General features: G+C 45.8%; 1 protein-coding gene across 3 annotated transcripts in view; it reads left to right on the top strand.

Annotated features, from left to right (window-relative positions):
- clip1b (CAP-GLY domain containing linker protein 1b) overlaps positions 1–15,597 on the top strand; it is a 43,117-nt gene continuing 27,520 nt past the window's right edge. Inside the window, exons 1-11 of one of the 3 annotated variants that reach the window (XM_029692022.1) lie at positions 2–130; positions 906–968; positions 6,374–6,649; positions 6,721–7,205; positions 7,358–7,482; positions 10,106–10,307; positions 10,396–10,593; positions 10,902–11,005; positions 11,089–11,149; positions 12,884–12,988; positions 13,866–14,027. In XM_029692022.1, coding sequence (XP_029547882.1) covers positions 6,562–6,649; positions 6,721–7,205; positions 7,358–7,482; positions 10,106–10,307; positions 10,396–10,593; positions 10,902–11,005; positions 11,089–11,149; positions 12,884–12,988; positions 13,866–14,027 — 1,530 coding nt within the window. In that variant the 5' untranslated portion in view covers positions 2–130; positions 906–968; positions 6,374–6,561. Of the gene's footprint in view, positions 131–905; positions 969–6,373; positions 6,650–6,720; positions 7,206–7,357; positions 7,483–10,105; positions 10,308–10,395; positions 10,594–10,901; positions 11,006–11,088; positions 11,150–12,883; positions 12,989–13,865; positions 14,028–15,597 lie in introns of all 3 variants that reach the window. The other 2 variants (XM_029692021.1, XM_029692023.1) reach the window with 2 other exon arrangements.

Genomic DNA, 15,597 nt, shown 5'->3' with positions numbered 1-15,597 from the left:
CGGACTGACGTCAGTCGGGGGAAGGGCTGGCGGCGCAGGGTTTGGGTATTGTCGGGCTTACTGCAGCGTCTAGCTGGTTATCTTAATCGGTTCGATCAAAACAAACAGTGATTTATCGACAACGCTTCAGGTAAGCAATAGATGTTTTTACATTACACGCATATCCCCATTGTTTTTATTTTTATGCAATGGAAAGCTGCCTAGCTAGCCACTGAAATTCCGACAGGGAGGGAAAGAAGCGAAGGCATCGGGAATTAAATCCACTGGTCCAAAGCAGAAGTGCGTAGCGGGTTAGCTAGCTAGTTATCTCCGCAAGTGACTATTCTCTCATACAATACATAAGTGGATGAGAGCATATATCGTACTTTCAATAAAGCAAAATTGCTCAATCAGGTTGCAGGTCGTGCTAGGTGTGTCAGCTAGCCAAGCAGGCGTCAGTCACATTCAGACCAGGGTATGCCATCATTCCTCTGTTCTAACCAGCTGGTGGCTAGCAGTAAATAGCCAGCTAACATAAACTATTAAAAGTAACCTATCTAATATCTATCAATAACATCACTCAAGAGCCATATAGCTAGATAACTTATAGCCATTATGGAAAGTTGCAGTGAGTGTGGGTGTAGACTGGGATGAGGAGAGATGCACCTGCTTGGAGAGACTGACTCATAGTAAATTGAGGTCAAAGGCAAGTTGTATTCATCCTCAGTAAAGCTGTCCTGTAACTGATGCTTTGGTCAGCTAGCTAGATATTTGACTAGCAATAGCAAACCATTCCTCAATCATTACTTGGACCACTGTCTATCTATTTGACTTAGACACACCTTATGCTATGGTAAGATCATCATTTTACATTTTAGTCATTTAGCAGACACTCTTATCCATCCACTGTGTTATTTTTTCCACAGGCATAATAAACATAGCCCAAATATAATGAAAGGGTGTGTTAAAGGTAGAGTGATCGCTAAAATGTGAGTGCCTACATTTTCTTACTTTTTCTTATCATCAGCAGATAAGCTTAAAAGTAACGGTTAACTTGGCTTTGTTTCAATATTCATGTGTTATAATACATGTATTACGATCTGGAGAGTGGTTCTACAGAGAGTTAATAGCAGCCAGAGACAATAACAGCTCTATTTGACAGCATCATACTGGAATTGTTTTGGTCTAACACCAAGGGGAGGCGCGTCCCTGTCCACATCACCATGCAGGGAGAACCATGCAATTGCAGCCTGCAATTCCAGGTGTTCCTACATTCCAGCATCTACACAAACCCCTCTTTATACCTCTATTGGTTAAGCAAGGGCGGGAGAGCTCCAGTACATTAGGTGGCGTTAATGCACAATAACGTTGGATGCCAGCCGCAGATAAACCCCACACAGGGCGGGGGCGACAACGGTAGCTAGCTAGCCGTACAGTGGTAGACAGTGTCCTTCGTCCCTGCCTGTCGGGCACTGTTTTTCCGCAGTTCTATTAACAACGGCAAGGGCAGGAGGGAGTTTAGCCAGCTAAACTCAGCAAAATAAGAAACAGCCCTTTTTCAGGACCCTGTCTTTCAAAGATAATTCGTAAAAATCAAAATAACTTCACAGATCTTCATTGTAAAGGGTTTAAACACTGTTTCCCATGCTTGTTCAATGAACCATAAACAATTAATGAACATGCACCTGTGGAGCGGTCGGTAAGACACTAAGAACGTACAGACGGTAGGTCAATCGAGGTCCCAGTTTTGAAAACTTAGGACACTAAAGAGGCCTTTCTACTGACTCTGAAAAACACCAAAAGAAAGATGCTCAGGGTCCCTGCTCATCTGCGTGAACGTGCCTTAGGCATGCTGCAAGGAGGCATGAGGACTGCAGATGTGGCCAGGGCAACAAATTGCAATATCTGTACTGCGAGACGCCTAAGACAGCGCTACAGGGAGACAGGACGGACAGCTGATCGTCCTCGCAGTGGCAGACCATGTGTAACATCACCTGCACAGGATCGGTACATCCGAACATCACACCTGCGGGACAGATACAGGATGGCAACAACAACTGCCCGAGTTAAACCAGGAACGCATAATCCCTCCATCAGTGCTCAGACTGTCTGCAATAGGCTGAGAGAGGCTGTACTGAGAGCTTGTAGGCCTGTTGTAAGGCAGGTCCTCACCAGACATCACCGGCAACAATGTCGCCTATGGGCACAAACCCACCGTCGCTGGAACAGACAGGACTGGCAAAAAGTGCTCTTCACTGACGAGCTGCGGTTTTGTCTCACCAGGGGTGATGGTCGGATTCGCGTTTATCGTCGAAGTAATGAGCGTTCCACCGATGCCTGTACTCTGGAGCGGGATTGATTTGGAGGTGGAGGGGTCCGTCATGGTCTGAGGCGGTGTGTCACAGCATCATCGGACTGAGCTTGTTCTCATTGCAGGCAATCACAACGCTGTGCGTTACAGGGAAGACATCCTCCTCCCTCATGTGGTACCCTTCCTGCAGGCTCATCCTGACATGACCCTTCAGCATGACAATGCCACCAGCCATACTGCTCGTTCTGTGCGTGATTTCCTGCAAGACAGGAATGTCAGTGTTCTGTCATGGCCAGCGAAGAGCCCGGATCTCAATCCCACTGAGCACGTCTGGGACCTGTTGGATCGGAGGGTGAGGGCTAGGTCCATTCCCCCCAGAAATGTCCGGGAACTTGCAGGTGCCTTGGTGGAAGGGTGGGGTAACATCTCACAGCAAGAACTGGCAAATCTGGTGCAGTCAATGAGGAGGAGATGCACTGCAGTACTTAATGCAGCTGGTGGCCACACCAGATTCTGACTGTTACTTTTGACCCCACCCCCCCCCCCCCCCTTTGTTCAGGGACACATTATTCCATTTCTGTTAGTCACATGTCTGTGGAACTTGTTCAGTTTATGTCTCAGTTGTTGAATCTTGTTATGTTCATACAAATATTTACACATGTTAAGTTTGGTGAAAACAAACACAGTTGACAGTGAGAGGACGTTTCTTTTTTTGCTGAGTTTAGTTCGGTACATAGCAGGCGAGCAAGCTAGCTAGTTAGCTCTAGCTAACACACGGTGTCGATCGGTAGACAGTGTCCTTTGCCCCCACCTGTCGGGCACAGTTTACACAGCAGGCGGGAGGTGGGGGCGACACGTATGCTAGCTTGTCACTAACAAGCTAGTTAGCGATTACATGATGTCGCCCACTAGCCTTCTACCTTCTATGATAGCGGGGGCGAGCGGTAGACAGTGTCCTTCACCCCCGCCTGTAGGGTGTCATGTAAAAATATTCCCTGCATGAAATAGTTCCCAATCGTTCTGATTGTGTTGTGATTGTGACGTCATGTTGTAAATTTTCTCACAGCGTGAAAATGTTCCCAGTTCAATAATTGCATGTGAGTCTCTTTATGTGGATGGATGAGCTCTTGCGGATGTGTCTCGGTGTTTAAGCATTTGTTTGAGCAGTTCTGTTAACGACGGTGAGAGCAGGTGTTCAGCAGGCGGGAGCGAAGGACACTGTCTACCGGTGAATTTAAACAAACACTATATCGCCTCAAAACATGTTTAAAACTATAGTTTTTATATAATGTATTGACAGTCCTTTCATCCATAGTTCTACCTGAATTTGAGATCGGTTACATTTCTCCAGCCCCTCAGTCTTTTATCGAAACATGGGTGGGTACAAGCTGTGTTATTGTTTCTACTGCTGATTGCCGATTTAAAGGGCACTAGCCTATATACAGTTGAAGTCGGAAGTTTACATACACTTAGGTTGGAGTCATTAAAACTCGTTTTTCAACCACTCCACAAATTTCTTGTTAACAAACTATAGTTTTGGCAAGTCGGTTAGGACATCTACTTTGTGTATGACACAAGTCATTTTTCCAACAATTGTTTACAGACAGATTATTTCAATTATAATTCACTGTATCACAATTCCAGTGGGTCAGAAGTTTACAGACACTAAGTTGACTGTGACTTTAAACAGCTTGGAAAATTCCAGAAAATGATATAATGGCTTTAGAAGCTTCTGATAGGCTAATTGTCATCATTTGAGTCAATTGGAGGTGTACCTGTGGATGTATTTCAAGGCCTACCTTCAAACTCAGTGCCTCTTTGCTTGACATCATGGGAAAATCAAAAGAAATCAGCCAAGACCTCCACAAGTCTGGTTCATCTTTGGGAGCAATTTCCATCTGTACAAACAATAGTACGCAAGTATAAACACCATGGGACCACACAGCCGTCATACCGCTCAGGAAGGAGACGCGTTCTGTCTCCTAGAGATGAATGTACTTTGGTGCGAAAAGTGCAAATCAATCCCAGAACAACAGCAAAGGACCTTGTGAAGATTGTGGAGGAAACAGGTACAAAAGTATCTATATCCACAGTAAAACGAGTCCTATATCGACATAACCTGAAAGGCCGCTCAGCAAGGAAGAAGCCACTGCTCCAAAACTGCGATTAAAAAAGCCAGACTACGGTTTGCAACTGCACATGGGGACAAAGATCGTACTTTTTGGAGAAATGTCCTCTGGTCTGATGAAACAAAAATAGAACTGTTTGGCCATAATGACCATCGTTGTGTTTGGAGGAAAAAGGGGGAGGCTTGCAAGCCAAAGAACACCATCCCCACCGTGAAGCACGGGGGTGGCAGCATCATGTTGTGGGGGTGCTTTGCTGCAGGAGGGAATGGTGCACTTCACAAAATAGATGGCATCATGAGGATGGAAAATTATGTGGATATATTGAAGCAACATCTCAAGACATCAGTCAGGAAGTTAAAGCTTGGTCTTCCAAATGGACCCCAAGCATACTTCAAAAGCTGTGGCAAAATGGCTTAAGGACAACAAAGTCAAGATATTGGAGTGGCCATCACAAAGCCCTGACCTCAATCCCATAGAAAATTCATGGGCAGAACTGAAAAAGCGCGTGCAAGCAAGGAGGCCTACAAACCTGACTCAGTTACACCGGCTCTGTTAGGAGGAATGGGCCAAAATTCACCCAACTTATTGTGGGAAGCTTGTGGAAGGCTACCCGAAACATTTTACCCAAGTTAAACAATTTAAAGGCAATGCTACCAAATACTAATTGAGTGTATGTAAACTTCTGACCCACTGGGAATGTGATGAAAGATGTCAAATCTGAAATAAATCATTCTCTCTACTATTATTCTGACATTTCACATTCCTTAAATAAAGTGGTGATCCTAACTGACCTAAAACAGAGAATCTTTACTAGGATTAAATGTCAGGAATTGTGAAAAACTGAGTTTAAATATATTTGGCTAAGGTGTATGTAAACTTCTGACTTCAACTGTAAATGCAAGCCATTGGCCTAATTGAAGCAATGATCGACCTGACTGTGGTCAAACTAGTGTTGAGCTGCGTCCAAGATTCAGACAGTTCCTATAGTGTCTTTCCCCCCATAGGGAAGACAGAGAACAAGTGGCCAATGTTTCCCAGCTAAACCCTGACTGGATGAGAGATGGGACTGGAGAAACTCTCTGAGCCTCCTTAGATATAGGATGTCTACTCTGCTTTGTTTAAGGCCGTTTAGTCATGTCATTCTGGACAGATATCTTAGTCACTAGTCAGGCCTGTCCAGTAATAAGCACCTTTCCAGAAGTACAATGTAGTTATAATGATGCGTTTTCCTGATTGTGTGTGTGTGTACCTTGTAAGTGGTGGCGGCAGGTAGCCTAGTGGTTAGAGCGTTGGACTAGTAACCGAAAGGTTGCTAGATCAAATCCCCGAGCTGACAAGGTGAACATCTGTTGTTTTGCCCCATGAACAAGGCAGTTAACCCACTGTTCCCCAGTAGGCTGTCATTAAAAATAAGAATTTGTTCTTAACTGACTTGCCTAGTTAAATAAAAAAAAGTGAAATGCTGCTGGTTCAGTTTAAAATGTCTTGACTTCCTGTCCATTGTGTGTTTGGCCTTAAACTGAGCTGTTGCTTTGTGGGTCTCTCCTTTTCTGTCCCATTCTCCTTCTCTCTTCATCTCTTCCCTCCCCTCTCTTTCTCCCTCTTTCTCCCTCTCTCTCCCTCTCTCTCCCTCTCTCTTTCTCCCTCTCTCTTTCTCCCTCTCTCTCTCTCTCCCTCTCTCTCCCTGTCTGTCTGTCTGTCTGTCCGTCCATCCGTCCGTCCGTCCGTCCGTCCGTCCGTCCGTCCGTCTGTCTGTCTCTGCTCTCTCTCTAGTCCCCTACTACTTCCTGATGTATAAACATTGTAATTACATAATCATACTACCACAGACACTGTCACTGTGCATATGATCATTATTCAATAATGAGCTTCATAATGAATTGCATGTTATTTTTGTGAAAACGAAATCCAAATGACATCTATTTACACCTATCCTGTGTCTTGTGTCTCCCAGGCCTGGGCCTCAAGGTGGGGCAGAGTGAGGTGGGTGGTGGGGAAGGAAGGCCTAGCCCCCATCCTTACAAGAGGCCAGCCCCAGCTTCTGCTCCAGTAGCCCCTAGCCCCCCATCCTTACAGGAGGCCAGCCCCAGCTTCCACTCCAGTATCCCCTAGCCTAAGCCCCTCCAGGACCGAGAAGGGACCATGAGCACAGGCAAGCCCAGCGGAATCAAGCCCCCCAGTAAGATAAGCAGGCCAACTGGGTTACCAACACGCACCTCCCCTTCCTCTGGTAAGAATCAGCTGCAGGGCTCATCATGTATGTGCTGCTGCTGATGATGATGATGATGATTGTTTTTCCAGCTGCTTCCAAGCCTGTGCCCCCTGAGAAGTCTCCCACCCAGGATGGAGCAGTGGACTACCGGGTGGGGGAGAAGGTGTGGGTCAACGGCAACAAGCCAGGATATGTCCACTTCCTGGGGGATACACAGTTTGCCCCGGGCCAGTGGGTCGGCATCGTCCTGGATGAGGCTATCGGGAAGAACGACGGGTCGGTGGCAGGTGTCCAGTATTTCCAGTGTGAGGACGGCAGAGGGATATTCACACGGCCCTCCAAGCTGACCAAGACAGCTATGCCGGAGAGGGAGGCCAATGGTGGGCAGCCTAACCCTGGCGATACAGGGGCCAAGTCCCCTACCGCTGCTGCAGGGGCTGCTACTACCACTGGTAACAGCACCAAGACACCGCTGAGTAGAACCGTGACCGGCAGTGGGTCAATGTCCAACCTCTCTGAGACCGACTCAGCCAGGAAGACCAGAAGAGAACTGAGACTGGGAGACCGCGTGCTGGTAAGTGTGTGTCTGTTTGTGTGTTTGTGTGTGTTTATGTTAGTGTATGTGTGCTCATGTTTGTGTTTCTGGCTCACAGATGTGTTAAGTCACAGCTCTTTCTCCTTTTTTACCCACCTCTCTTTCTCTCCCCCACCTCTATTTCTCTCAAGGTGGGGGGTACTAAGGCAGGGGTGGTGAGGTTCATGGGGGAGACAGAGTTTGCCAAGGGGGAGTGGTGTGGAGTGGAGCTGGATGAACCTCTTGGGAAGAATGATGGAGCCGTGGCTGGATCCAGGTTAGATATATGATGACACACGTATAGACAGAGAGCCTTAAAATAATGATACTGAATAAAAACCTGTCCTCCTCTTTTGATTCAGGTGTAGTGCAAGTAAAAAAGAAATGAATCAAATCACATTTTATTTGTCACATGCGCCGAATACAACAGGTGTACACTTTACAGTGAAATGCTTACTCACCAGCCCTTTCTCAACAATGCAGAGTTAAAAAGTAAGAAGATTAGCAAGAATTATAATAGAAAATAGTAACACAATAAATAACAATAACGAGGCTATATAGAAGGAGTACCAGTACAGAGTCAATGTGCAGAGATACGAGGTAACTGAGGTAATATGTACATGTAGGTAGTGGGGGTAACAGTGACTAAGCAATCAGGATAGATAATAAACAGAGTAGCAGCAGCGTGAAGACTGTGAAAGTGTGTCTATGTGTGAGTGTCTGTGTGTGTTTGTCGTCAATATGCATGTGTGTGTGTGTGTTTTTTGTGAGTGAGAGTATGTAGTGTGTGTGTATGTGTGTGTTAGAGTGTCAGTGTAGTATGTGTGAGTGTGTGGGTAGAGTTCGGTGAGTGTATTGAGCCAGTGCAACAAAAAAAGGGGGTCAATGCAAATAGTCCGGGTGGCCATGTGATGAACTGTTCATCAGTCTTATGGCTTGGGGGTAGAAGCTGTTCAGGAGCCTTTTGGTGCAAGACTTGGTGCACTGGTACCGCTTGCCGTGCGGTAGCAGATATAACAGTTTATGACTTGGGGGGGCTGAAATCTTTGACAATTTTTGGGGCCTTCCTCTGACACCGCCTGGTATAGGGGTCCTGGATGGCAGGAAGCTTGGCCCCAGTGATGTACTGGGACTTACGCACTATCCTCTGTAACGCCATGCAGTCGGATGCCAAGCAGTTGCCATACCAAGCGGTGATGCAGCCAGTCAAGATGCTCTCAATGGTGCAGCTATAGAACGTTTGGAGGTTCTGAGGACCCATGCCAAATATTTTCAACCCCATGAGGGGGAAGAGGCGTTTTCGTGCCCTCTTCACGACTCTGTTGATGTGTGTGTGGACCATGATAGGACCTTATTGATGTGGACACCGAGGAACATGAAGCTCTTGACCCGCTCCACTTCAGCCACCTCAATGTGAATGGGGGGGGGCTCGGCCCTCCGTTTCCTGTAGTCCACGATCAGCTCCCTTGTCTTGCTGACGTTGAAGGAGAGGTTGTTGTCCTGCCACCACACTGCCAGGTCTCTGACCTCCTCCCTGTAGGCTGTGTTACTGTCGTTGGTGATCAGGCCTACCACTGTCACGTCGTCGGCAAAGTTAACGATGGTGTTGGAGTCGTGCGCGGCCATGCAGTCGTAGGTGAACAGGGAGTACAGGAAGGTACTAAGCACACACCCATGAGGGGCCCCTGTGTTGAGGGTCAGCGTGGCATATGTGTTGTTGCCTACCCTTACCACCTGGGGGCGGCCCGTCAGGAAGTCCAGGATCCAGTTGCAGAGGGAGGGGTTTAGTCCCAGGGTCCTTAGCTTAGTGGTGAGCTTGGAGGGCACTATGGTGTTGAACACTGAGCTGTAGTCAATGCACAGCATTCTTAAGTAGGTGTTCCTTTTGTCCAGGTGGGAAAGGGCAGTGTGGTGTGTAGTACAGATTGCGTCATCTGTGGATCTGTTGGGGCGGTATAAGAATTGCAGTCAGTGTTCATTGTTGTTGACATGCAACATTTGTTTGGCTCTTGTTGCCTCTGAATTGAATAAATAGCATAAAATAACTTTGAAACACTCCTTTTTGAGTGGGGACCCTCTACACTGAATCAGTGTTGTTGAAACAGTGTTGTTTGAAACACTCCTTTTTGAGTGGGGACCCTCTACACTGAATCAGTGTTGTTGAAACAGTGTTGTTTGAAACACTCCTTTTTGAGTGGGGACCCTCTACACTGAATCAGTGTTGTTGAAACAGTGTTGTTTGAAACACTCCTTTTTGAGTGGGGACCCTCTACACTGAATCAGTGTTGTTGAAACAGTGTTGTTTGAAACACTCCTTTTTGAGTGGGGACCCTCTACACTGAATCAGTGTTGTTGAAACAGTGTTGTTTGAAACACTCCTTTTTGAGTGGGGACCCTCTACACTGAATCAGTGTTGTTGAAACAGTGTTGTTTGAAACACTCCTTTTTGAGTGGGGACCCTCTACACTGAATCAGTGTTGTTGAAACAGTGTTGTTTGAAACACTCCTTTTTGAGTGGGGACCCTCTACACTGAATCAGTGTTGTTGAAACAGTGTTGTTTGAAACACTCCTTTTTGAGTGGGGACCCTCTACACTGAATCAGTGTTGTTGAAACAGTGTTGTTTGAAACACTCCTTTTTGAGTGGGGACCCTCTACACTGAATCAGTGTTGTTGAAACAGTGTTGTTTGAAACACTCCTTTTTGAGTGGGGACCCTCTACACTGAATCAGTGTTGTTGAAACAGTGTTGTTTGAAACACTCCTTTTTGAGTGGGGACCCTCTACACTGAATCAGTGTTGTTGAAACAGTGTTGTTTGAAACACTCCTTTTTGAGTGGGGACCCTCTACACTGAATCAGTGTTGTTGACGTCCTCTGTTTTTCCTTTCTTTTGTCTCCAGGTATTTCCAGTGCCCGCCGCGATACGGTCTGTTTGCTCCAGTCCATAAGGTGACTCGTATCGGCTTCCCCAGCACCCTGGCTAAAGCCAAGGCTTCCTCTCGGAGACGCTCCACCATGAAGAGGAGTCCCAGTGCCTCCTCCATGAGCTCCCTGAGCTCTGTCACCTCCTCTGTCAGTGGGAAACCCAGCCGCGCTGGCCTGGTGAGACAAACACAAACACACACGAGCAAGTCTGTTTTTTTCCTTTCCTGTGCTCTCTGATTGTGTCCGTCTCTCTATTCCCCCCCAGTTGACAGAGACCTCGTCACGGTATGCTCGTAAGATCTCTGGCACCACAGCGCTACAGGAAGCGCTGAAGGAGAAACAGCAGCACATCGAGCAGCTATTGGCCGAGAGGGACATGGAACGCGGGGAGGTCGCCAAAGCAACCAGCCATGCTGGAGAGGTGCAGCAGGAACTGTCTCTGGTCAGGAAGGTTCAGGAGCAGGTGAGGGGAGAAAACACTCATACACACAGAGAGAGAGAAATACAATACACACCTGGACTATTCGTCTCCCACACAGGCGTTATGTTGTTGACCATAGAAAACCTTACTGACGTTGCACTGTCCACTTTTCAATGTCATGACACTGTACTGCACTATCGAAATGCATTAACATAGCGCTTGTGTGTGTGTGTGTGTGTGTGTGTGTGTGTGTGTGTGTGTGTGTGTGTGTGTGTGTGTGTGTGTGTGTGTGTGTGTGTGTGTGTGTGTGTGTGTGTGAGTGCGTGCGTGCGTGCGTGTGTATATGCTAGTATGCTATGGAGATGGAAGATAAGCTGGACCAGCTGCGTAAACTGGTGGAGACAGCAGACAGAGACAAGGTGGAGCTGCTCAGCCAGCTGGAGGAGGAGAAGAGGTGTGTGTCTTGCATGGTAGGGGCAGGAGCCTGGGATGTTGGAGGAGAGGCGGATAGGATGACTCTTTCTATCTGTCTGACAGGAAAGTGGAAGACCTGCAGTTCACTGTGGAAGAGGCTTGCATCACTAAAGGTGACCTAGAGGTAAACAAATGATTCAGTGCTCTCTACTCTGACACACACACACACACACACACACAAACACAAACACACACGCACACAGTCTGATTCAATTTTTTGGCTAAGCTAACAGAACCCAGACAACGTTATTTGACATAGTGAAAACCACGTAGAGCTGATGTTGTTACACCTTTCTCATTTCAACCCCTCATGAAACACTGATACATCATTCTTTCACATCACATATTTCATTTGGTCTATCTTACACGTCATACCCTCATCGGTACTCTGCCATGACTCCATGTTTTGTTCTATAACACACCCTACACTCAGAGAACAAGGCTGGGTTTTAATACAGTATAGGTCACCAGTTGACCACGGCTCTTATCATCTCGGTTGGTTAGCTGAAGCTCTCTCGCTCATCTGATTGGTTACCTGAAGCTTTCTCACTCATCCAATTGGTTAGCTGAAAATCTTTTTAATAGTCTCTCCTCACTATCCCACTTCATACATCTCCTCTGGAAGTTCTGGTTCAGTAGCTCCAGCAGTTTGGGGATATACATCTTTTAACCATTATTCACTACTACCCACTTCAGTGCACATGTTGGCATGGTGATGGCTTAATGGTTTTCACAATACTCTGCTCTTGATTTTGGCTTTTGCTGCTGGACTAATATAGAAACCAATGCTATTTTCAAGGAATTTGGTTATTCACACATTCATTAAATTAAATTATTATTCTGATCATCTATTCCCTTAATCTCTTTCATTTCCCAGCCCTCATCAATTAACTCATCCATGATTACATTTTCTTGTTTTCGTTCTTTTATTTGTTCCTCTATCAGTTCTTCCGCCACTCTTTCCTTCTTATTCTTTCTTTGTTTTTCTATCCATCGCCTCCCTGAGAGCTCTCTTTTCTCTCCTTGCCACGCCTCTTCTCTTTTCACATTCTTTCAACTCTCCCTCTCGCCTCCGCTCCCTCTCTTCCTCGCTCATGGAGAGGGTGATGTCACAAAGCCTTCATCTGTCTCTCTCTCTCCCTTTGGCGCTTACAGAAGAGCAAGAAGGATAGAGCGATGATGTCACTGATTGTAAGACCTTGTCATGAAAGGGTTTGAGCACTGGGAGCCAAAGTGAACAGAACCGAATCCACAAGATGGAGCTGTCCTGAAAATAGATCTAAGCAGATCCATAGATACACTAGACACAGTTTGGCAAACGCAATTCATGAAAAGTTGCAAGACAAATGCTTAGAATGATAAGAATGTTGTCTTTATGTAGCTGTTGGTTCCAACATGGAGGATAGTTAGCGGAACTCTGTACATCTGGGACTCAGTAAACCAAAGACCCAAACAGAGGTGGTTAGTGTGCGGCTCAGTCCCATAGTGGTTCACTTTAGAGGGTTAGAGTCCTTTTAGAAGATTTAGGCTGTTTCTCAAATGGCAACATATTCTCTATATGCCTCTATATATGGATCTGCTCTATATGTCTCTATATATGGGTCTGCTCTATATTCCTCTATATATGGGTCTGCTCTTTGAGGATTTGTCCTAATAGAATCTTTGGAATATAACATTTGAAATAAAATAGAACCCACTGAAATAAAAACCTTTGGCTCTCATATGCACTTCCTACTTCCTGGTCTCTACTATGACATCATTGCTTGCTGTCCTGTCCTTGTGTGTGGCAGGGTGCTGGCATGTGACGCTGGTGTTGGTGTGTTCTCCTCTTCCTCCTCTTCTTCTCTCTGACTAACAGATGCAGACCAAACTGGAGCATGCCCATATTAAGGAGCTTGAGCAGAGCCTTCTGTTTGAAAAGACCAAAGCTGACAAACTGCAGAGGGATTTAGAGGACACTAGGGTAATGCCATCATAGACATAAGATATACAACATCATTGGGTACTACTTCTGGATATTCCTGGATCTTACATTCTAGACAGTAGGGTTGGGGTGTATGTTGCGGATCGATGTAGTTTTCGATATAGATGTCCACAGCCATCTGGCAAAGAAAAAAGGAATGTTTGCAACTCTGGTATGCTCCCATGGTGATTTAATCAGACGCACAATAAAGACAACGTTTTGATCCGAGTTGGCTCATACACCACTGTGAAGCACACCTACTGAAATACCTCTAGAGGCATGTACATCTGGTCAGTTAAATACATATAGTACATTAACATCACAATAAATATTACACAGTAGGCATATGGAAAAATATTAATACATTTAGTTTTTTTTATCCATGTCAAGTAATATAGGTGTACAATTGATAAAAAACGGGTAGACAAATGCGTCAATCATTTTGTATACAATATTATATAGGGAAAATGGAAGAAAGCAGAGCACATTTTACTGAAATTATTTTCTATCTAGTTCTTCCTTTAGACCTCTTAAAGACAGAATGTTGAAGAAATGTACCGGTAACCAAAAGGACTCTTGTCTCAGGAGGAAATACTCAAATTGCCACAGCATTCCACAATGTTTCTTCTGGATGCCCCAAACTCTCTGGAACAAAAAGCTGTTCTCATGCTGCTGCGACTTGTATCTTAGTCTTATCTGCACATTCTTACCCTGCCTTGATACTGTTCTTCATATAGGGCATAAATCATATTGGATTAATTTTAAAATATATTGTTGCCCTATCTCAAAAAAGCTGGATGGGCTAGGGCTGGCTCTCTCTCTCTCTGCCCTCTCATTCCCCCCTCTTATTCTCCCTCCCCCTTCTCTCTCTCCTCAGGTGGCCACAGTGTCTGAGCGGTCCAGGATCATGGAGCTGGAGAGAGAGGTAGCGGAGCTGCAGTTGAGACTACGCTCCTCCCAGCAGACAGGGGGCGCTGTGTCGCTGTCACCAGAGGCGCTCAGCAACCTCAAGGCCCGGGCCCAGTCCCAGGAGAAGAAGGTGGGGGTCTCATAGTCATGGTCAAAAAACATCCACTTAATAACTTCTTAGCTCCTACCCCTCTAACAGGGATGGGCAACTCAAATCCCAATTTGTAGGATTTGTAGGATTTGGGACATAAATTTGTGCCCCTCTATTTAGTATGATATGTTGCGTTACGTTACGTTATGAACGGAGTATTGGTCGTACAATATCATACGAATTAGATGACGTAATGTATCATACATCTTGTCTGGTCGTACAAATCATACAAATTAGATTATGTAATGTATCATACATCTTGGAGTGCATTTGGAAACGTACGGTGCATTCGGAAAGTATTCAGACCCCTTGACTTTTTCCACATTTTGTTACGTTACAGCCTTATTCTAAAAGGATTCAATTTTTTCTTCTTCTCATCAGTCTACACACAATACCCCATAATGACAAAACAAAACTGTTTTTATACATTTTTGCAAATTTATAAACATAAAAATACTGATATCACATTTTTATAAGTATTCAGACACTTTACTCAGTACTTTGTTGAAGCACCTTTGGCAGCGATTACAGCCTTGAGTCTTCTTGGGTATGACGCTACAAGCTTGGCATACCTGTATTTGGGGAGTTTCTCCCATTCTTCTCTGCAGATCCTCTCAAGCTGTCAGGTTGGATGGGGAGCGTCGCTGCACAGCTTTTTTCAGGTCTCTCCAGAGATGTTCGATCGGGTTCAAGTCTGGGCTATGGCTGAGCCACTCAAGGCTTTCAGAGACTTGTCTGAGGTCATGAGCACTCTGGAGCAGGTTTTCATCAAGGATCTCTCAGTACTTTGCTCCGTTCATCTTTCCCTCGATCCTGACTAGTCTCCCAGTCCCTGCCGCTGAAAAACATCCCCACAGCATGATACTGCCACCACCATGCTTCACCGTAGGGATGGTGCCAGGTTTCCTCCAAACGTGAAGCATGGCATTCAGGCCAAAGAGTTCAATCTTGGTTTCATCAGACCAGAGAATCTTGTTTCTCATGGTCTGAGAGTCTTTATTTTCCTTTTGGCAAACTCCAAGTGGGCTGTCATGTGTCTTTTACTGAGGATTGGCTTCCGTCTGGCCACTCTACCATAAAGGCCTGATTGGTGGAGTGCAGCAGAGATGGTTGTCCTTCTGGAAGTTTCTTCCATCTCCACAGAGCAACTCGAGCTCTCTGAGTGACTAGCGGGTTCTTGGTCACCTCCCTGACCAAGGCCATTCTCCCCCGATTGCTCAGTTTGGCTGGGCAGCCAGCTGTAGGAAGGGTCTTGTTGGTTCTCAACTTCTTCCATGTAAGAGTGATGGACCCCACTGTGTTCTTGGGGACCTTCAATTCTGCAGAAATGTTTTGTTACCCTTCTCCAGATCTGTGCCTTGACACAATCCTGCCCCAGAGCTCTTCAGACAATTCCTTCAACCTCATGGTTTGGTTTTTGCTCTGACATGCACTGTCAACTGTGGGACCTTATATTGACAGGTGTGTGCCTTTCCAAATCATGTCCAATCAATTTAATTTACCACAGGTGGACTCAAGTCAAGTTGTAGAAACATGATCAATGGAAACA

This window comes from Salmo trutta, chromosome 15 (genome assembly GCF_901001165.1).
Source record: "Salmo trutta chromosome 15, fSalTru1.1, whole genome shotgun sequence".
In the NCBI taxonomy this organism is placed as follows: Eukaryota; Metazoa; Chordata; class Actinopteri; order Salmoniformes; family Salmonidae; genus Salmo; species Salmo trutta.
This window is presented reverse-complemented; position numbering and strand designations above follow the sequence as displayed.